We start from the raw sequence: 21447 nt of genomic DNA, 5'->3' as shown, positions 1-21447 counted from the left end.
TGATGTATGTAATTATCTTAATGCTTGGATTAGTTTATGTAAGCATTTTTTAGCGAGTAATGTTTTGTGTGTGTGTTGTTTTTTTTGTTTTGTCTTTTTTTTTTTCATGTTAGGTTGTTTTATTCTGGTCATTGTTCATGTACCGTAAATTCCGGACTATAAGCCGCTACTTTTTCCCAGGCTTTGAGCACCGCGGCTTATAGTACGGTGCGGCTAATATATGCTTCTTTTTTTTTTTTTTTTTTCATGCCGCCAAAAACATTTTGCACCGTAACATTCGACCAATAAAATTAAGGAATAGTTCACAGTGGTCCAATGAAATTGTACGATAAATCAAACACACTTACACGACTAAATTATTGTAAATCGGTCATTTGTACTCACTCTCAACATGGAAAACAAACGAAGGAATGCGTATGATGCAGCTTTTAAATGGCTTTTAAAGGCGATCAATGACTTTTCCTGGTAGGCTACTGTCTTTTTTTACCAGCTGTGTTACAGGCACTCCATCCATCCATTATCTATACCGCTGAATCCGTCGATCGGGTCGCGGGCGGGCTGGAGCCTATCCCAGCAGTCAATGGGCGAGAGGCGGGGTACACCCTGGACAGGCCGCCAGTCCATCGCAGGGCCACATAGAGACAAACGAGACAAACAACCATGCACGCTCACACTCACTCCTAAGGACAATTTAGAGATGCCAATCAACCTAACATGCATGATTTTTTGGACAGTGGGAGGAAGCCGGAGTACCCGGAGAGAACCCACGCATACACGGGGAGAACATGCAAACTCCACACAGAAAGGCCCCAGCTGGGTGTTGAACCTGGAACCTTGTTACAGGCACTGTTAGAAAAAAAAAAGCATTTACACCATGTATTTGTGCGTAACCAATTGGTATTTAAGTTAAAACCAGCCGTGTTACAGGTACTGTTCGGGAAAAAAAGCATTTGCAGTGTGTATTTGTTTGTGTTACCATATGCATTTAATTAAAAGTTTAAAAATCCTCACGTGTAACATCTTTCTGTGTAAATATCGTGGCTTATAATCTGGTGCGGCATATACAAGTACAAAATGGATTTTCTTTTTAAAATGAGAGGGTGCGGCTTATATTCAGGTGCGCTCTACAGTCCGGATTTGACGGTAAATGTTGTTCCTTTTGTTGTACTGTTGAAAAGCAATAAAAAAGTGAATTACAAAAAAAATAGTATTAAAGACAGCTGTAAATTTAAGCAATGCATTCCTCCATTTAGGGTTTCATGTTTCCAGATAATCTGAGGCCTTTCAGTGTGTCAGAATACTTTGTTCGGGGCCTTAGAAACAGTTTGCGAGGCTTCATGACAGTATCACAAGTAGCTGGGTGGAGAACATCAAGATGCGGAAAAGACTGAGAAAGAGAAGTAGCACAGGAAGTGACTGAGGTCTGGGTTAAGTCGAAGAGACGCTGATGCTCACTCAGACGCTCCAACTCTTCACCCAGCTGGCGCGCTGCAGCAGACATTTTCTGCTAAGTCTTCCTCTCAGGGTTCTGGTTGGTTAGGCGAGCAGGCTGGAGGGAAGCCTCGGGTCCAGTCTGCTGAGGAGAATTTCTTCCAGGTAGGTCACACACAGATGTCCATTTTGTTTAGTTTCAGCTCTTATGTGAAATACCTGCTTGCACAGGACTTAAAGATAAAGTACGGGTAATACTACATATAAGCGTGGTTGTGTTTTATCTGTACTTCATGAGGAATTTAGGCTTAGTACTACTATAAACTGCTAAACTTATTTGAATACTGTTTAGTGAGTATCTCTGACGCTGAACTGCTGCTTCTCTTCATCATTGCACTTGTCAGTTGAGGCATGTCACAATATCTCATGCAAGAGGGAGTTTGAGGCTCACTAAAGAATCATGGCCTAAAAGCTCGTGATTTGTGTGCAAATTAAAATCCTTGATCAATTGTTGTGGGTGGATATAAACGTGAGAAAAGCGGCCGTTAAAGGCGGTAAAAGGATTCTTTTTTTACCTCGGAATTACGTCAGTTAACTTCATGAAACCTCTTAATGACATATCTTTATTTATTATATATTTAATCAGTTAAAAGTGCCACAAAAGTGCAATGCAGGGAACGATAACGTGAAAATCTGCAACAGGGATAACGCACAAATCAAAATGATGGGATCTAAATGGGACAAGGCACATTAAACAGGTTGTTAGTCACAGATCACATATAATCATGAGTCTGGAATTTGATCGCAGAGATGAGAGGCTATAATGGGATGCATGTGAAAGGAGATCTCTCATTGGATTGGCAGTTATTCGTTAAAGGTTACAGGTTTTCTTTTATCACAATTTACGGATTATCCAATAAAACAAAAACTTACATGTAAAATAAATTGATTACAGAAAGTAATCAAAGTAGCTTTTGACTTTGTTCATTTTGCAGAAATAATGTTTAAAAACATAAAAGGTATTTCAAAATTTGCAATATTTTCCACGCATCACTTTGATATAATCCGTGTTCAGATTTTAATGCATGATTCGTGCATTGACTCTCCAAACTTTATTTAACACTGAACTACTTCAATCCTTTTTATGGAATATGACAATACAGTTCACAATTACTTTGTAAAATCTATAACTAATTGTAATTGTACAATCAGAACACACCTTTATTTATCGACATATATAGATATTTATATTTATTTATCTCCCAAGCAAGGCCACACTGAAGCTTTAAGACAGCAGGACAAAAAAACACCCAGTATGATATCTGTTTGTCTTCATTCAGCTCACCTGTACAGCACAGGAGTTCCTTTAAAAGGAAACGAAGCACACTATCCTATGTAGCCCTGGAAAAACATTTCTGTCCACTAAAGTCCTAATTTTACCTCCTTGTAGGAAGTCTCATCAGCGCAACAACAGCCCTCAACCCCAAGGGGCCAATGAAATGGGGTAAGGCGGTTTCTGGGCTTCAGTGTTTCAATCTTCCTCCTTACTGTATTGCACAGTCTCTGCAACATTTCGTCATTACTGGATAAGATGTAACAAAACCAAGCTGCGGTTAGATAATGAAACAGTTTGAGTTCCTGCATGCATATTTCTGCATTAAAGCAACTGATATCTTGTTCATTTACTGTATTTAGATATTTAACAGCATATTTAAGGATGATAGTTTAATTATTTTTACATATTTGATTCCTCAATGACTTCTTGAATGCCAGGTTAATTAAAAGAAATAAACAATATCATCAGCGTTATACAATGCAAGTTATTTTATATGTGTTTTTTCTTTACTATCTGTGTGTTGTCGTCTTTTGAGTTTCAAAAGGAGAAGCGGTGAACTGGAAATTGGTCCACTGGTTCCTCTTTTTATAGATTTTGAAACCAAATTTTGTAAGCTGCATTAAGGAAATACAAGATAGAAGCTAAAGTTAAGACGAGGCTTTAAACCATGGACAAAGTGAGAGTGAAGGACGCGGCCTGGGAGAAGGAGTGTAGAGACGAGGGTCATCTACTTCAACCGACTTTAAAAACCAGGATTAGTTTTGTCCTCGTCTTATTGTTCGTCAGAGGTTAATAATTCCAAATCCATCCATGTAGCCTAATGTATGCAGATTCACTGCCATCATTCTGCTCATTCTAATCATTCTGAAGATCACTAGGCTAAATAACTTCACTAATAATTGCACCGTCTCCTCCTCTGCAGTCTAAACGGAGACGACAGCGGGACGAGCCGGCTGAGCCGCAGACTGTCTCGTCTGGGCAGCCGGCATTCCAGGGACCCTCCAAGAGCTCCAGCTCAGGCAGAGAGGCCTCCGGCTCTGCCTGTTCATCAAGGTGGGGGTCTTTAATGGGCCCCACAACTAAAAAGACGTTTCCTAATCCTTCTCCACAGCACTTCAAAGGGAAACATTTGAATTCAAATAGCATATGATGATGAGAGCCATTATACCAGTTTCACATTTGTTTCCATCTCTGTCACATGTTGAAATATGAAAGATTCATCAAGAAAATGTGCTTTAAGTATCCATTAAAAGCTTGTACCCAGGATCGCTCAGAGCCATTGAAGCCTTCGGCACAGTCCATTAACCTTTAGTGTTCCCTCAGTGCATACAGACTGTAGCAAAAAGGCTTTGACTTCTAAAGCTGTCCAGTTTGACCCCATTAAGGACTTTTAAACTTATTTTAAACTATTCTCCTTTTGACTTGGTGCTTTTAATTTAAACTTTGAATGTACTGTATTGATGATTATGTTCAAGTCCCTCTTGAATATGACTCACCTCTCATTATCAATATGTGTCATCAATTTGTATGTGGCGTTACAGATGAAAGGCCTTCTCCAGCAGCCCCCGCTCTGCCTGCAGAACCATCTCCAGCTCCTCTCCCCCCGCCCGTGAACGTGCCCCCCAAACGTCCCGACAAAGCCACCAAGCCCAAGCTTCCGCCTCGACCGCTTTCCAAGATCTTCAGCAGCAATGAGCACGGAGCAGCTGTGCTACAGGTACATAACAGAGCCTTTATTTTCACATTTAAAGTAAAACAATTAGCGTATCATGTCCAGGTGACCCACAATCAAAGTGGCTTTATTTCAGTTTCTCAAATATTATGCATAAAACATAGTAAATATAAGTTTAATTTAAGTTCCTTGTCTAAAATAATCATTTTGCTCTCAAATTTGGATCATAAACCTCTTTCAATGGACTTTTTCTCAAGATTATCTGGTTAAATTTTCACCCAAAGAGCAGCAAACTTCACCCTTTTAACACATACACCACAATAAAGAGCCGTAGAAAATGTAGTAGAGGTCACCAATCCCATTAGCAGGTGTTCCAATATCAATGTATTAAAATTAAGATGCATCATATGAACCTATTCTTACTACAACATTCTTTTCCCCAAAGGGTTTTGATGTTTTTCGGGCAGATGAGACTCTCTGTGACGTTGTCTTGGTTCCTGGAGACAGTAAAGAAGCTTTCCCAGTTCACAGGGTCATCATGGCGTCATGCAGTGACTATTTCAAGGCAATGTTCACAGGTTTGTTGCTCTTTCTCTTAAAGTTGAAGGCAGACAACTCAACTTTAGTCAAAAACCTTTTCAGTGCCCCTGTGACACTGCGGTTGTTTAAATTTCAATGGTTTGATTTGGTTTTTATACAGCTTAGGGTTAAAAATATCAGATGATCTAAGGCATGTTGATCTAACATGACATTTTTACTATTTTAGTCAAAATGCTATCTAGTATACCGAGTTATCTTTTGATTAAATTGCCCAAATAAGTGCCTATCTGTCTATATGTGACATTGCTACCCTGATAGAATCAACTACATCTATTATTTTAACTTGGCCATAACTCGTAGTTTCACTTTTAGAACACAGTAGTTAAAAAAAAAGAGGAAGTAGGTGTTGACTTCAGACTCACTTCTACATTAAACCTCCTTTCAGTTGCAGCCTCAAAAAAGACGTTTGTATTAAATCGCACATGGAATTACTTCCTATAAATGTCTGAGCAGACAGTCTTTACAGTGTTAGCTGCATCTTTGCATCTTGCTGATTGTGCTGGAGGCAAATCCTCTCAAACAATGCAGATTCATGCTTTCACCTTGTTTTTGTCCCTTTGCGCTGGTTATCTCCCGTTCAGGAGGCATGAGGGAGCAGGAGATGAGAGAGATCAAGCTGCATGGGGTCACTAAGACCGGCTTAAAGAACATTATAGATTTTATTTACACGTCTAAAGTCAACCTCGACATGAGCAACCTCCAGGACACACTGGAAGCTGCAAACTTCTTGCAGGTCATGCCCGTCTTAAACTTCTGCAATCAGCTTCTGAGCAGTGAGGTGAGACGGTTTTCTGTTTCATTTTCTGTCATTAACACTGGTTTATTCCCCCGGGGGCTTCTCTGCTCTTTCCATCCACACTTAAACTCAGTTATACATTACAGAATACAAGGAAAGATGATGTTGAACCGACAATTTGAAACTAATTCATCCTTTTTCTGTGTTTTTATTTGACAGATCACCATTGATAACTGTGTGGAAGTTGAGCACATTGCCACAGACTTGCTACTGGAGGATGTTAAGCTGAATATCGGTGAGTAAAATGAAAGTTCACACCAAACTGCAGTATTTGGTGAGATGAGTGTGGATCTGCAGTAAAAGTTAAACCCCTCTCTGTCGTCAGTTTTATGTCTTTGCATTCGTTATCTGTTGCAACTTATTATATTTAAGACAATAATGAAAAAAATGAATGCTCTGTGCATAATTTTGGCTCCAAAACTATAACAAACTGGGTTATTTTGGTGATCATTCTTTATTATGAAATGCAGGTAAGTTTGTGAGCCAGAACCTCTCGGAGCTGGTGCAGTGTGGTCGTTACCTGCAGCTCTCCGATGCCAGCATGGCCAACGCTCTGGCGAGCAACTCCCTGAAGGGTTTCTCTGAGCTGGAGCTCTACCACATCGCCAAAGGATGGCTGAACCATGACCCTCCCGAACGCAAGTCCTCCGTCTACACCCTGATGCGACACATTCGTTTCCCACTGATGAGCCCCTCTGAGCTGATCCAGATCTCTCAGGACGACGAAGAAGAAAGCAACTCTACGATGCGCTCCGAGACGGCTTGTGTGAACCTCCTGCTGGAGGCCAGCAACTACCAGATGATGCCTTACATGCAGCCCGCCCTGCAGACCGAGAGAACCCAGATACGATCGGAGGACACGCACATTCTGGCACTGGGTGGTGTGATGCGGCAGCAGCTGGTGGTGAGCCGGGAGTTAAGGCTGTACGACGAGAACACCGGCTACTGGAGGGCTCTGAAGCCCATGGAGGTGCCACGTTATCAGCATGGCGTGGCTCTTCTGGGTGGCTTCCTCTTTATCGTCGGAGGTCAGAGCACCAACAGTTCACGCCGTGCACTCACAGGGCAGAATTCACATCAAGCTTTCAATCCACGTGTATTCACTTGACTGGTGATAAACCTAACCAAACTGCGTGATAGGAGACATAAAAAAAAGCCACATGCACATATTTGAGGATGTTACATTTAAAGAAATAAGACACGAGTACAGGTCTGCTGTCGCTGAAGTGATCATAACAAGGCTATACAGATGAATTTATAACGCTGATTCTTGTTGGCTTCTCAGGTCAGAGTACATATGACACGAAGGGTAAAACGGCCATAGACAGCGCCTATCGCTACGACCCACGCTTTGACAAGTGGCTTCAGATCGCTTCTCTGAATGAGAACAGAACCTTTTTCCACCTGAGTGCCCTGAAGGGGAAACTGATCGCAGTGGGAGGAAGGAACGCCTCTGGTGAAATTGGTGAGCTGCTACAAAGATCTTTTTTTTCTACAACCGCTGCCTGTTGATGCGTCACATCTTTTCATAAACATATATTCATCTAATAGATCATTCAAATTCAAATTGCTTAAAGGCAACCTATCTCAGTTTAAAAATGACAATACTTCCACTACAGTATTCTGCACTTTCTCTGTAGTTCTACTTTATTATAGCTGTTATTATTTACTTTTATTGCCTGTTTAAAGCAAACTGTAATCATCCCTCTGTGATATTTTATTTAATTTTTCCCATCAGACACAGTGGAGTGCTACAACCTGAAGAAAAATGAGTGGGCCTTTGTGACCAGCATGGTGGAGCCTCACTATGGACATGCTGGTACAGTTCACGGGGGCCTCATGTACATCTCAGGTGAGACAGCACAGCCGCAGATTATCTTTGCAGGAGAACATCTTGCTTTATTTGAACTCATTTCACTACTTTGTCATTCATGGAGTCGATTCTCTGAGATGAGTGCACCCTCCTGACAATGTTTGATGTCAGTTTGCAACGTGTAGACACAACCTGCATCTCTCCACTGCGTTTGTACTTCTAACATTTGCTTTGTATTGTACTGAGCACGTCTTTAAATGCACTTTTGTTTTTTAGGGCACAGTCCTGAGATGACATGAGATCACAATTAAAGCAACAAATAAATACCTAAAAGACTAAAATCAAACTTTGATCAAAGTGGTCTTCAAGCAGCACACTAAAACAGGCATAGTTAGTGGTTGGTGGTTATTTAAAAAAAAAATAATAATGTTAACGTCTTGTGCCTAAACCACAAACGCTTCGGTAAACACTTCCTCTTGTAAATGATCCGTATGACTTTCAAAATTGACTCAGCTTAAAGGGACATGAAGCTATCAGACATCCCATACTAGCAATATCATTTATGAACATTTTCTTACCCCCTGCTGCATCCTGTGAGCCGAGTTCCAGCCTCGTTTTGGCGTTGACGAAAGTAGTCCGGCTAGTTGGCTAAAAAATAAAGCGTTTTGCTTCTCAAAACAATATGCGTTCAAAAGAGTAATACATTTGCATCACAAAATCGTTCATCCAGAAAAAGTTAGACCTCACAATTGCTTTTGTGATGCAAATGTATTACTCTTTTGAACGCATCTTGTTTTGAGAAGCAAAACTCTTATTTTTTGTGGCCCCAGCCAACTAGCCGGACTACCTTCATCAACGCCAAAACGAGGCTGGAACTCGGCTCACAGGATGCAGCAGGAGGTAAGAAAATGTTCATAAATGATGTTGCTAATATGGGATGTCATACAGCTTCATGTCAAAAGAGGCGAACTATCCCTTTAAGTGCTTAAAGAGAAGGCAGTGCGCTTCGTTTGGGAGTTTCAGGTATTTAACTTCTACAGAATTAAAGAAGTGTCCGGTCCTCCGTCTCCGTTGTTGAGTTTGAGAAACGCTGCACGGATAGGGAAAGATCCTTGTGGCTGTGGGAGTTAGAATAGAATAGAATACAAAAAATACTTTATTCAAGCTTGTTAAGGGAAGCTTGCCCTTGCAGTAAAGATAAACGAGCACTGACAACAGTTTGACACGCAGCTGGGGGCAAATTTCTGTCTGCAGCCACCATAGAACCACATTCCCTCTGAAAGGTTTTCACAGCTGTGTAACCACACCCTGCAACCTTTATCTAAAGACAGTCACTGTTCACACAGTCAATTGCATCAAGAGTCAAACCTACAGTTGTTTTGCAATGTCAACAGACAGCCTTCTGTTTCTTTACTAGTCATGAACATCTGCTTGTAAAACCTGAGGTTGTTGTGAAATACTTTTTTTTTTTTTTTTAACTTATAGACTAAACTCTGCTGGCTGACCTACTTGAAACCACTTCCTGTTTAAGTGGCAGCCCTGTAAGCTGCTCTCATGCTGAGCTCGGTTTCTTAGTAACTTGGACAGGAAAATACCTTATTAAATACCGCGCAGAGTTGAGTTTCACATGCAGGACTGAGATCCAGGAAGCTCAAAGACCTGTGGTTGAGGTGGGCCTCAGCACTTTAAAACCAAGTTCGAACTGACACTTCTAAGAGGCGACATCCTGCGTGTAATCATGTGCTTCATTCAGCACATACACCATTTACACTGCATCTGCATCACGTATCCTTTTGTCACCCAAAGTGCTAACTGTGCAGCATGAACTATACAAAAAGCCCAAAACGCTTCCATTCCGTGGCACTTTCTCACCTCGTTTTTGTTCAGTGCTGCAGGTGTAATTCAGTTTGTGTCTCTGCTTCAGAGACTAATTCAGATTACACGGCAATGAACGTCTATCTTATCACAGTGTTATGGCTCAGATGCTAACACAAACAGCTGTCTGGCAGGGCTGCATATTCAGTAGGAGCAGCTGTGACAAGCTGCCGAAAAAAACTGAAGCAATGAGCCGACTGTGAAAATGTAAAATCAAACAATAGTAAAGGTGAATAACCAGCAGTTCCAACTTCATGGGCTTGTAGACATGTCTTCATGTCTTTAATATGGTTTCCATGTTTTTAAACGTGTGCACTTCTTTCATGCCTCTCTGCGTGAGTGTTGTTCCAACTACAATTTTTGTTGTGGCGAGACATGAAGCGCACGAGTTTCATGATGACTGCTGTAGCTTCCTTTTCCACAAGCACTTACTGGAAGAATGAATAGTCATTCAATTAGTTATTTGGTCTGTATAATATTAGAAAGTGGTCCAAAAAATGTGACTGAAAACCCAAACCCAAAGAAAAACTGGTTATTAACAACAAGGAAAAACAGGGTAATTAAGTTTTACAAGCTGGAGCAACACTGTACGGAGTTTGGCTGAAAAATAACGGTTTATACTGGCAGCAGAAGAGTTTTACATGCTTTTTATAAGCATGTTATTGTTTATAAGCATGTTATTGTTTAAAATGGCAAAAAGTATAAAACCAAAGAAAGTTTTGAGAGTTATAGATTGAAAGTCCACATTTATACGGCTAATTTTAGTCGTAGGGTCTTTACAATGGGCTCCTCTGTCTCCCTTTATTATCATTTTTCTTATTTACATTATTTTTCTCCATCGTACACTTCCATACTGTGCAGCGCGTGGCTCCTTGTTGTGTCAGAGGACACTTCCACGTGTGGAGCAGCTGGGAATCGCACCACCTGATCCACACCTGCTCCGTCTTACTGTTACCGCCTTACTTACTATTACACTAAACCAAGCAAGTTATCCATCCAATTACATTTTCAAATTCAACAACCTCGTTAAAATGACTGAAATTAGCTCTAAGCTCACTCGATATCAGAGCATCCAGTGTAGTAGCATGTAGGGTCCCATCTAAAAAAGGCTTCTCAAACGTGTTTTTTCTTGAAATTAGTGCATTTCTCTTCCACTCACACATGGAGGGTCGCCATCATTTCCGTACCCCACTGATGTAATGAGAAAGCCTTGATAATCTACCATTAAGGTAAATCAAATCTGAGGCATACAACTGTGAACAGGACGGGACAGTTTATTATGACGGAACATGCTGAGTATGTTTGCTGATGTCTGCAAGCTTTGTTCAAAACCAGGAATCCCCCGACATGCTCACAGCTGCAGACTGCAGCAGACAAACAGGTAGCACACCCACCTTCCTCTGAGTGGGTGTGTGTGTGTGTGTGTGTGTGTGTGTGTGTGTGTGTGTGTGTGGAGGACAAAAAAAAACACTTTTCAGTGTGTATGTCACTGCAGTTACTATAGAACACGGTTTACTGTAGTCAACCCAGTAATTTTATACTTTAACAAGTTTACTTTTGGTGTCCAGGGGCAGCAAAGTACTAGACCAGCATCTCAAACTCTCCAACATGCATTAATTTTCACCGTCATTACAGCAAAGTCACATGATCACAGACCTCCTATATATACAGTAACATTAACATCTGTCGAGGAGAAATATCTCCAACATACTTGTGCCTATAAGTGACATAAAGTGACATAAACTAAAATACAGTAAACTTTTCGAGTAATTTATTCTGCCTCTTATCTGGAACTGGGTCATAGAGGCAGCACGCTGATCACAAAACTCCAGATTTAGTCTTCCAAGTCACATCCTCCAACTTTTCTGAGGCGACACTGAGGTGTTCCCCAGCCGGCAGAGACATTTGGCCCAATCCCAATTCCTCCTCTTTACCATACCACTGCTGATTACCAGTAGTAATTACTCTTAAAGCAATACTATGTAACATTTCTACCTTAAAATAACAGCTTGAAAAAAATTGTGCGGCTAGAATGAGTTTTAATATTACGATTGGCCTGTCTCCTATGCCCTTCGGGGGTCTGAGTTGGAATAACTGCGCTATGTAACTTTGCTGGACCGGCCCGGGAGCTGAGCGGAAGTACTTCGACTTGCTTTCTGGCACACCTACCGCAAAAAAAAAATAGACCCCTCTCACACTCCCAGGTATAAGGCTAAGCTAGCGCAACATTGTCAGTACGATCATCATGGCGGAGGCACCAAAGAAACAGAAGAAGACGTTGACTGATGAAGCAAGGAAGAGAAAGAGATTTACGACAGTGTAACCGTACATTACCTCCAAGCCTGTAGGGGGAGCTCCATAATGGGCTTTTTGAGAAGTTACATAGTATTGCTTTAAAGTTAATACTAAAGTCTGCAAACAGTGTGGTAGGGATCAAACGGTAGGTTTATGGAAAGGAACTGAAATCTTTGGCTGCATAGAGGCCTCCTGTCTGAAATACCCTCCCTGTGAGACAAGTGGAAGCCGATCCTTTTTGATTTTCACATTCCGATTTTACAAAACAACATATGATACTCTCAGTCATCTTAAACCAAAAGCTGGGATTATTCAGCTGGATAATGCCCATTTTCATCTTGAGCCTTTTGAAACTGTTGCATTTCTTTGGGTTGTTTTTATTGTCAGCAAAGGAGCACGAGTGCCGCCTCCCCTCCTGATAGTTTTCTTCTCAAACAGGTGGCATCACTCGCGACACTTTCCAGAAGGAGCTTTGGTGTTACGACCCCGTCGCCGACGCTTGGAGTCGACGGGCTGACATGATGGAGCTGCGCGGTCTGCACTGCATGTGCACGGTGGAAGACAGACTCTACGTCATGGGCGGGAATCACTTCCGAGGCAGCAGCGATTACGACGACGTCCTGGGCTGCGAATACTACAGCCCAGACACTGACCAGTGGACGGTGGTGGCGCCAATGCCTCGGGGCCAGAGCGACGTGGGTGTGACAGTGTTCAATGGGCAGATCTACGTGGTGGGAGGGTATTCCTGGAACAGCAGATGCATGGTTGACATTGTTCAGCGTTACGATCCAGAGGAAGACGCGTGGGACAGGGTGTTCAACGTGTTGGAGCCTCTGGGGGGGATCCGAGCCTGCACAATGACTGTCCATCTGCCAGAGGGATCGGTGGATGAGGCTCAGATACAAGAGTGCCCTCTGCTAACAGCTAAGAGCTGATAACCACACACGGGGGAGGGGGGGGTTTCTCACACTGTGGCAAAAAGAGAGCAAAACAGGAAACGGTGTGGTTGGCAAACATAAACTGCGTATGTAAATAAGGCGGCTACTTCTACAGATAGAGACTTTTGCACCTTTAGCTTCCTGTCGTGTAATTTCCTGTCCTGTCATGTGGTGTCTGCCACGAAGCATCTCACCTGCTCTGTTCGCTTGCATATCGTTTAAGTCTAAAGTTCAGCCAGTTCCCAAAGTAAAAGATCAGAACTGCCATCTATCTCAGGTTGACTGGGCACTCGCTGACGGAGGATCACTGCGTCATTGTTTAACTTTTAATTGGGCAAATCCATCCCTCCACAGAAATGAAAGGAGGCTTTAGTATGGAACTAATGTTATCCATGTATAAAACTGGTGTTATAACACATGCTGTACTTGTCCTTTGTAACTCAGACCATTTTTTTATCTCTAAAAAGTGTGTAAGCAGAAAGCCGCAGTTTGGCTCAACCATGTCTTTTTCTGACATTCACGAGTCACACAGAGTCATGAGATTATCATCTATACAATGAGTACAAAGTCGTCTTTCAATGACGTGGGAGTCAAACTTCCTGTCCCACTTTTCACGGCCCTGCCGAACCATCTATAATAGGCACAACTACAAAGTCAATGCCTCACATCAAGTTTCATTTAAGATTAGTTCAAATGCTGTAATTCTCTGATGACATTCATTTGAATATCAATAAAGTCACAAGTTTTTCCATGGCTACAAGCACATTAACACAAACACTGAGCATGTGACGCTGAGACTACCCTTGAAACTTCACCCTTCACTTTCAGATAAGACGGCTGTCATATTGGCTTCTGGAGCATAAGCTTCGAAGTTTAGATTCAAGCTTTCCTGCACACGTGTAAGTGATGCAAAAAATGTTTTATTTTTGTTGTGGAAACAATGCACAAAGCTGATTTGAATAAACATTTGCTGTACGTTTAACTTTTAACTGATCTCTATATGCACACACGTATAAAATACACAATCTACTTGAAAAGAAGTCTACGCACTTTCAAATAAACTGAGGTGTAAAACAAGCATTGCCTCATTTAAAACTGGCGCCATCAGTAAAAACTCAGTTTCCACCGCAAAGCCACTTCACCCCAATGCACCCTTTACTCAGGACACAAGGTCTGACTGTAATTAATCACCGTGCATGAGAAAACATATCTTGCCATCTATCAAACAGATGTTACCTTGAAATGTCGGCTCTTGTTTTACTTGGCTGATGTAGCCTTGTACCTTCTACAGGAGTGGGAGGCATTCAAGCACTTCACTAATATTGTGGAGCACAGATTCGATCTACTCGTCTTTCCCCTTCAAGGTTCCCTGTAAATCGTTTCCTCTGGATTCATAAACAAAGCAGTAAAAGCTGGTAGAGTGGTCTGAATTAGTAGAGAAGCATCACCGCCCTGCAGAGCAAATATTTCCCTCATTCTCCGGCTGAAGGATGCTTACAAAAATATATATATACATATACAAAGAGGTCTTCATAACTCAATACATTTTGTACAACAGAAAAAAGAAAGAGTCTGCAGGATAAGAACTAAATTAGAGTTAATAGCAGCCAATTTTAGCAATGAGACCTTTTTCTGTAGGAAAGAAAGGCTAAATATAATATGCAGCAGTGAAGAGAATATAATGACAGTACTTAACTGTGAAATATTACATGTAAGAGTTATACATTCGTAATTTAGAAGTACGGGTTTTATCATCAGAGACGGTCCAAATTAAGTTCAATATTTCCCTTTATTGTCATGTCAGTAAAATCTGCACCTAAAAACTGGCAATATACAAGTGAAGTAAAAAGAATTGTACTTAAATACAATTTAAGAAATATAAAACATGACCTCAAGCAGGATACAATTATGAAGGTGAAGTACCTCGATTTTTTTTAAATTTTGATGTACTTCTGCATTACAACTTTGATTTTAAGCACCTAAAGTTATTTTATAGTGTTCACTCTCATAGGAAAACCAAACTGTGGCACTTCTTTAGCTTATATGGAGTATTTTTGTGTAAGTTATACCAGCTTTTGTTTTGTTTAGCACCACATTCCACCAGGAAACAGCACAGCCCATCCCCTTTTTTCCCACCCTGCCTTGAAGCAAATAATAAGGGTGTTTTTTTTTTGTTTTTTTTTTTCCTGTTGTAACCTTTCTGAGCTTACAAAAAGTGGAGCAGTTGAGGCTGCGAGGGCAGAAGGTTCTGCCGCTCTCCCATCGACAGACAACAAAACCCAGGAATCCCAAATTTGCGTTCCTCCTCTTTGTTTCACTTTCAGCCACTTGTTTAGAAGAGGCTCATTAAGAGGGAGAAAAAAGAGAGAGGAGCTCTGAGAGAGAGGTTTGCAGGTTTTTCCAGAGCAAAGCAATATTAGCCCACAATGTCTCTGAGAGGTGAAGTATGTGTGGTGACTGGAGCCTGTGGATTCCTGGGAAAGAGGCTGGTGAGGCTGCTGCTTGAGGAGGAGAAAACGGCTGAGATCCGACTGCTGGACAAAGACGTACAGCTACAAGTTTTACAGAGTCTGGACGGTAATTTTTTTTTGAATCTATAATTACTAATATTACATTTTCTGCAGTGATATGAAACACGCTAAAAGTGCAGCCATAGATATTGTGCATAAGTTTCATGAAAACACTTGTTCCTACATGATTAAGCATCCACAGATGAGGGAAAAGTTCAGTTTATTTAACAAACTTATTTAACTGTAAGAATAGATGAATGCCACAAAGCTACGGTGCATGAAAACTGTTGTATTATCAAATTATTTAACTTTATTTACAGTTAATCTTCAGTTAATTTGGGTGGAATAAATAAAATGTTGACTTAATTTAAAAGAAGTTTTAGCTGTAACTGGCAATACATGATGGCAACTGTAGACATATTCAAGGATAAGGTGTCTGGACCGTGTATAAAATGTAAATCAAAAGCAGATTCCAAATCATTTATACCATACATTTAAATAAAAATGGCACAGAGTTAACATTAAATTTAGAAACTGAAATGTAATTGCACCCCGTCTGCAGAAACAGACCGAGTCTTTCAAGGGTAAAGATGGGGAGGGATGTGTGGACAAAAAGTTGAAAAAGGAACCTTTCTAACCCTGCAAAGAATTTCATTATCTGAAAAAAGAGGAGAGGAACTATTAGTTCAAGAGCTTGCATCCACAATGGCATGATGTGCACAGCACAAGGGTAAAGACTCACTCTGGACCTCTAACCATTACCACCTGCTCTCAGCCCTCTGATGTGACTCATTTAACAACAAATATCAACAAAATGTGGCAGCCATTAGTGTTTATACACTACACCCCTCAGACATACTTTTAAACAAATGTTTTCCCCTCGGTTGGATAAAATATCTTTGCTCCAGATGAGAATGCAGAAATTCAAACAAATGCTGAAATAGTCATGCCGGGCCAGTAGGTGGCCATAATGTCTGCGTTAATAGTACATCAAAATGCAAAACAAGAATACTCTGAGAACTGAAAACTAGTGGGCTGAGACTCCATTTGCAAAAATTGACAAGACAACTTCTATGTGCGCACAGATGATTGAGTGCAGTTGTTTCACAACCTGACACAATAATACATGTTGATTAAATCCCAGAAAAACATTAACATGAACTTTTGACTTGCTGATTTACCAAAGCAAGAGCCGGAAGACATTCTGCAATAAGAGCTAAACCAATTGATCTAATCCCTACCCAAACGCTTACAGAGTTGTTAAAAGCTGCACTGTGTGGCTTTAATTTGGAGGATCCTCTGACAATAAGAACCAATTTGTTTTCATTAATTCAGTATGAGACAAACTCCGCAGAGCGCTTTAATCACTGTATTTTTACTTGCTGGTAACCACTGTAGTTTCTCCCACTGAGGCAGTGGATACTAAATCGGTCGCTATCTGCGACTTCACCACTAGATTTTGCTAAATCACACACACTGCTCGTTTAAAAAAGGAGGTGACGCGGCACAGGGGTAAATACGTCCCTGCCTTTTTCTTTTTAAATATTGATGACACCAAATCAGAAATGTGCATATATTTTTTCAAAAAGCACCAAAATGCTTGTAGTTTTAATATCAGGTTTGATTTATTTTTTGCGTGAAAAGGTGTCACAACTTGATTCACTGTGTGTCAGACTGTAGAGGGGAGACTAAACTGAGTGCGTTTGAGGGGGACATCAGAGACTGCGATTTCCTCCGAAAAGCCTGTCGAGGTGCATCGACCGTCTTCCACATCGCATCCATCATTGACGTTACCGACTCAGTGGAGTACAGCGAGATGTTCGGGGTCAATGTTAAAGGTAAGGCCGCTACTTCTATTCACTTTAACCTAATTTCATGTCTGGTGGGCCATACGCTGTTTTCTGCTCAATTTCTCTTCATACACAAATGCTGTGCATGTAGATATTCCTGATAAAGTGAGGTTTTAGCTTTGGATTGACACCTCAAATGAGTCTTTAGGAGCTCCCATATCATGGGAAATCAAGAATTTACTCCCAGTGGTTGAAGTATACGATGGATAGGTATTTTTGACTAATTTGCAAAAACAGCATTTTGGAAGCAGTCAGAGTTGAGAATCAATACGTTCAGTGCCCATGAGTATCTTTACTTTGCAGGAACCCAACTGCTTCTGGAGGCGTGTATCCAAGAGAACGTGACAACCTTCATCTACACCAGCACCGTGGAAGTGATGGGACCAAACGCCAGGGGAGAGCCTATAATCAACGGCAGCGAAGACACAGTTTACGACAGCCGTCTCAAGTTCAACTACAGCAAAACCAAAATGGAGGCTGAGGAGAGAACCCTGCAGGCTAACGGTGAGGTGCTCCCAAACGGAGCTCGACTGGCCACATGTGCTCTTAGACCTATGTACATTTATGGGGAGGGCTGCCGCTTCCTGCTGGGCCACATGGGCGACGGGATACGAAGCAGGGATGTTCTGTTTCGTATGTCCGTGAAAGAGGCCCTTGTGAATCCCGTCTATGTGGGCAACGTGGCCGTCGCTCACCTCCAAGCAGCCCGCAGCCTCAAAGATCCACAAAAGAGAAACACTGTTGGAGGGAAATTTTACTTTGTTTCTGATGACACCCCACCTGTGAGTTATTCAGACTTCAACCACGTTGTGATGTCTCCTCTGGGCTTCAGCATCCAGGAGAAACTCCTGGTGCCACTACGCATCTTGTACATATTCTGTTTCTTTTTAGAGACACTGTGCATGATGCTACGGCCTTTCATGCGCATTGTCCCGCCACTGAACCGACAGCTCCTCACCATGTTGAACACAACATTCACCTTCTCCTATCAAAAAGCTAAGAAAGACCTCGGATACGCCCCCAGATACAGCTGGGAGGAAGCACGCAAGCGCACCACTGAATGGCTCGCCTCCCAGTTGCCAATGCAGAGGGAAAGACTAAGGTCCAAGTAATTTATCCATAAAATCACTGGCACTGCAGTGAAACAGAAACAAATCACCGGCTTAGTAGAAATGTATTTCTGTGCATGTATTGATGTTATGCAGTGACCACTGTGAGGCAGTCATTTAAAGGCACTTCTGAGAAATTTTTGTATATATTTTTGCTTTATTAGAGTCAACAAAAACACATCTTCACACACTGAGGGCAGTTTTAGCTGCAGATCAGGAGATTTTAGCTGCATTTGTTTATTTAGTAATTATGGCTTTGTAGATAACAACCTAATCTTTGCTAAAAACTTCTTTAAAATGAGGCAGATGTCAGCATTACCCATTTACATGTGTCAGAGGAGACTAGGACATGTCAAATGTTTGAAAACCTTCACCTGTTGGTAATGCTGGGTTTACTAATAAAATATATGGGGAAACTTCTCTCCTGCTGTTTCATTTATATATTTTGTTTTTACTTTTATTTTCTGTGCATTTTTTTAGGGTTAAAGCATATATCACCATATATCACCAGTTTATTACGTGCATTAAGACTGAAATCTCATGTTCCCGCATGCACTTGGCATGCATTCATTCATTCATTCATTCATTCATTCATTCATACCATGACCTGCTTTATCCTGTTCAGGTTCGTAGGTAGCTGTGGCTTATCTCAACAGTGGAGGAACCCAAACCGAAGCTCACTGAAGACATACAGATAATGAACAATATGGACTTTTATTAAAATGAATCAAACCTTTGGGCCCGGCAAAGGCAAGTAGTCCAAAAGAGAAATCTGAGAACGAAACCTGACTTTGCATAGAGAATGAGAATACACAATGAAAAATGCTGACAAACTGATAATGAAAGAAGGAAACCCTGGGATATAATTAATGAGGCTGGACAAAGTCAAAATTAATGCAATCAGTAACTGAAACCTGGGGTGAAATAAGAATGCAAAGCCAAATTAAGCATAATGCACAAGGGATACAATTCTTTCAATTTAAAACAGGAAGTAAAGTTCACCATGGAGCAGAGAGATGAACTAGCTCACAACCAGATCGAAAACACCCAAAAAAAAACAAGAGACAACGTCCCAATAAAACAAAGAAACAACAAAAACACACAGATAATGACGGCCACTGCTCAAAAGGCTGGGTGCATCCTGGAAGGACCACCAGCTTCAATAGAGATCAACTATCAACGAATCAGCTCATTTGTAACATTTACAGAACAGAAATGTAAACATTGGATAGAGCCAGTTTAAGATTTTATAGAAGGCATTTTGGATTAATATGGAAGCCCAGAGCGGACGTCCGTCCATCCATCCATCCATCCATCCATCCATCATCTTCCGCTGGTCCGGGGATCGGGTCGCGGGGGCAGCAGCTTGAGCAAAGAGACCCAGACGTCCCTGTCCTCGGCCACTTCCTCCAGCTCTTCTGGGGGGACCCCGAGGCATTCCCAGGCCAGCCGAGAGACATAGTCTCTCCAACGTGTCCTGGGTCTTCCCCGGGGCCTCCTCCCAGTGGGACGGGCCCGGAACACCTCACCGGGGAGGCGTCCAGGAGGCATTCTCACTAGATGCCCGAGCCACCTCATCTGACTCCTCTCGATGCGGAGGAGCAGCGGTTCTACTCCGAGCCTCTCCCGGATGACCGAGCTTCTCACCCTATCTCTAAGGGAGAGCCCAGACACCCTGCGGAGGAAACTCATTTCGGCCGCTTGTATTCGCGATCTCGTTCTTTCGGTCACTACCCACAGCTCGTGACCATAGGTGAGGGTAGGAACATAGATTGACCGGTAAATCGAGAGCTTCGCCTTCTGGCTCAGCTCCTTCTTCACCACGACGGGCCGGTGCAGAGCCCGCATCACTGCAGACGCCGCACCGATCCGTCTGTCAATCTCCTGCTCCATTCGTCCCTCACTCGTGAACAAGACCCCGAGGTACTTGAACTCCTCCACTTGGGGAAGGATCTCATTCCCGACCCGGAGAGGGCATTCCACCCTTTTCCTCGATATATCCTCGAGAGGGGTTGGACAGAGCGGACGTGGTACGTATAAACATTTTTTGATGGTTTTCTCGAAATAACGACATAATTATCTCGTTATCTCGAGAAAACGATAACGAGTTAAATTACCGATGTTTTTTCGAGATCACGAGATGACTATCTTTTTGAATGCTCATGATCAGTTTCTCAGTGTTCTTAAAGCCTTTCCAAGAACGGACTCAAGCTGAAAATGTTAGATTTTGGAGAACCCGACATAGATCAACGCATCAGATTTTACTTCCGTCGAGGTCTAACAGGCAGAAATTGCAATTTGTTTGTCTTGTAGAGATAACTTTCATATCAGCCCGCGTCATTTAAGGAGACGGCTGGCTCGACTGCAGCTCAATAGGCATTTACACCTCAGTGATCCTGCTGATAGAATCGACTTCATCAGTGACCAGCTAAGGGGACCAGACCATCTCCATGGTTACCGAATGATGCACGAGAGGTGCCGTTATCGTTTTTTCTCGAGATAACGAGATAAATAACTCGGTGACAAACAGGTGACAGCTACTCAGCAGACAAAACAGTTTCCTGACCCAAACGAAATACCTTTAAATGCCTAAACATACCCGTGTTGTTGAGCCTAAATATACAACAAATCCAAGGCCAAGTGCATTGAATGAAAATAATCTTAAATGTTAAATTAGTGCTAAAAAATTATAGGTCTGGACAGGAAACAAATTGGTCTGACCCCTCCTAATTCCCAAAAGTGAACTTTTTCCTACTCTTAAATAGTGGTGGGTGCTGCTTGACGTCAGTGAATGAGCATCAGGATTAAATAAGTGCCCAAAATCACGTATAAATCCAACTAGCCCATTAAAAGAAGCCAGCTAATATTTGCCAATTATAGGCGTGTACGTAAACCAAACTTTATTAGAACATATTGTATCTTGGAGTTCCACAGGGATCTGTGCTTGAACCGATTCTTTTCACTTTATACACGCTTCCGTTAGGTAACATTATTAGACAGCATGGTAGAAATTTCCATTGGTATGCTGATGCTACTCAGCTTTACTTATCTATGAAATCAGATTAAACCAGTAAGTTGGTTGGGATACAAGTATGTCTCAAAGACATAAAGACCCGGATGACTCAGACAAAACTAAAGTTGTTGTTTTTGGACCAGAGTTCTTAAGGTAGAAACTGTTCAGTTATGTACTTACTCTAGATGGCATTTCTATGGCTTCTAGTA

General features: G+C 41.7%; 2 protein-coding genes across 2 annotated transcripts; both read left to right on the top strand.

Annotated features, from left to right (window-relative positions):
* Positions 1-1438: 1438 nt before the first annotated feature.
* On the top strand, positions 1439-13745 carry LOC142396883 (kelch-like protein 9). Its single transcript, XM_075480077.1, has 11 exons — positions 1439-1596; positions 2882-2935; positions 3690-3820; positions 4309-4484; positions 4885-5017; positions 5621-5817; positions 5995-6070; positions 6306-6863; positions 7121-7300; positions 7574-7687; positions 12257-13745. Exons 2-11 carry the CDS (start codon positions 2931-2933, stop codon positions 12751-12753), a joined length of 2067 nt encoding a protein of 688 aa, XP_075336192.1. The 5' UTR covers positions 1439-1596; positions 2882-2930; the 3' UTR covers positions 12754-13745.
* Positions 13746-14998: 1253 nt separating this feature from the next.
* Positions 14999-18631, top strand: hsd3b1 (hydroxy-delta-5-steroid dehydrogenase, 3 beta- and steroid delta-isomerase 1). The gene is made up of 3 exons (XM_075478762.1): positions 14999-15333; positions 16940-17104; positions 17420-18631. Exons 1-3 carry the CDS (start codon positions 15183-15185, stop codon positions 18226-18228), a joined length of 1125 nt encoding a protein of 374 aa, XP_075334877.1. The 5' UTR covers positions 14999-15182; the 3' UTR covers positions 18229-18631.
* Positions 18632-21447: the final 2816 nt, after the last annotated feature.

The sequence above is a fragment of the Odontesthes bonariensis genome, chromosome 12 (genome assembly GCF_027942865.1).
Source record: "Odontesthes bonariensis isolate fOdoBon6 chromosome 12, fOdoBon6.hap1, whole genome shotgun sequence".
NCBI lineage: Eukaryota > Metazoa > Chordata > Actinopteri > Atheriniformes > Atherinopsidae > Odontesthes > Odontesthes bonariensis.
Note: the sequence above shows the minus strand (reverse complement) of the source record. Positions and strands in the feature narration are given on the sequence as shown.

What these genes read in the sequence shown, in the direction of transcription:
- hsd3b1 (XM_075478762.1), top strand. Translation starts at nt 15,183, where the DNA reads ATGTCTCTGAGAGGTGAAGTATGTGTGGTGACTGGAGCCTGTGGATTC. An exon ending in AGTTTTACAGAGTCTGGACG is followed by an intron (nt 15,334 to 16,939) that starts GTAATTTTTTTT and finishes ACTGTGTGTCAG; the next exon opens with ACTGTAGAGGGGAGACTAAA. An exon ending in GTTCGGGGTCAATGTTAAAG is followed by an intron (nt 17,105 to 17,419) that starts GTAAGGCCGCTA and finishes TTTACTTTGCAG; the next exon opens with GAACCCAACTGCTTCTGGAG.
- LOC142396883 (XM_075480077.1), top strand. An exon ending in ATCAGCTTCTGAGCAGTGAG is followed by an intron (nt 5,818 to 5,994) that starts GTGAGACGGTTT and finishes TTTATTTGACAG; the next exon opens with ATCACCATTGATAACTGTGT. An exon ending in CTTCCTCTTTATCGTCGGAG is followed by an intron (nt 6,864 to 7,120) that starts GTCAGAGCACCA and finishes TTGGCTTCTCAG; the next exon opens with GTCAGAGTACATATGACACG.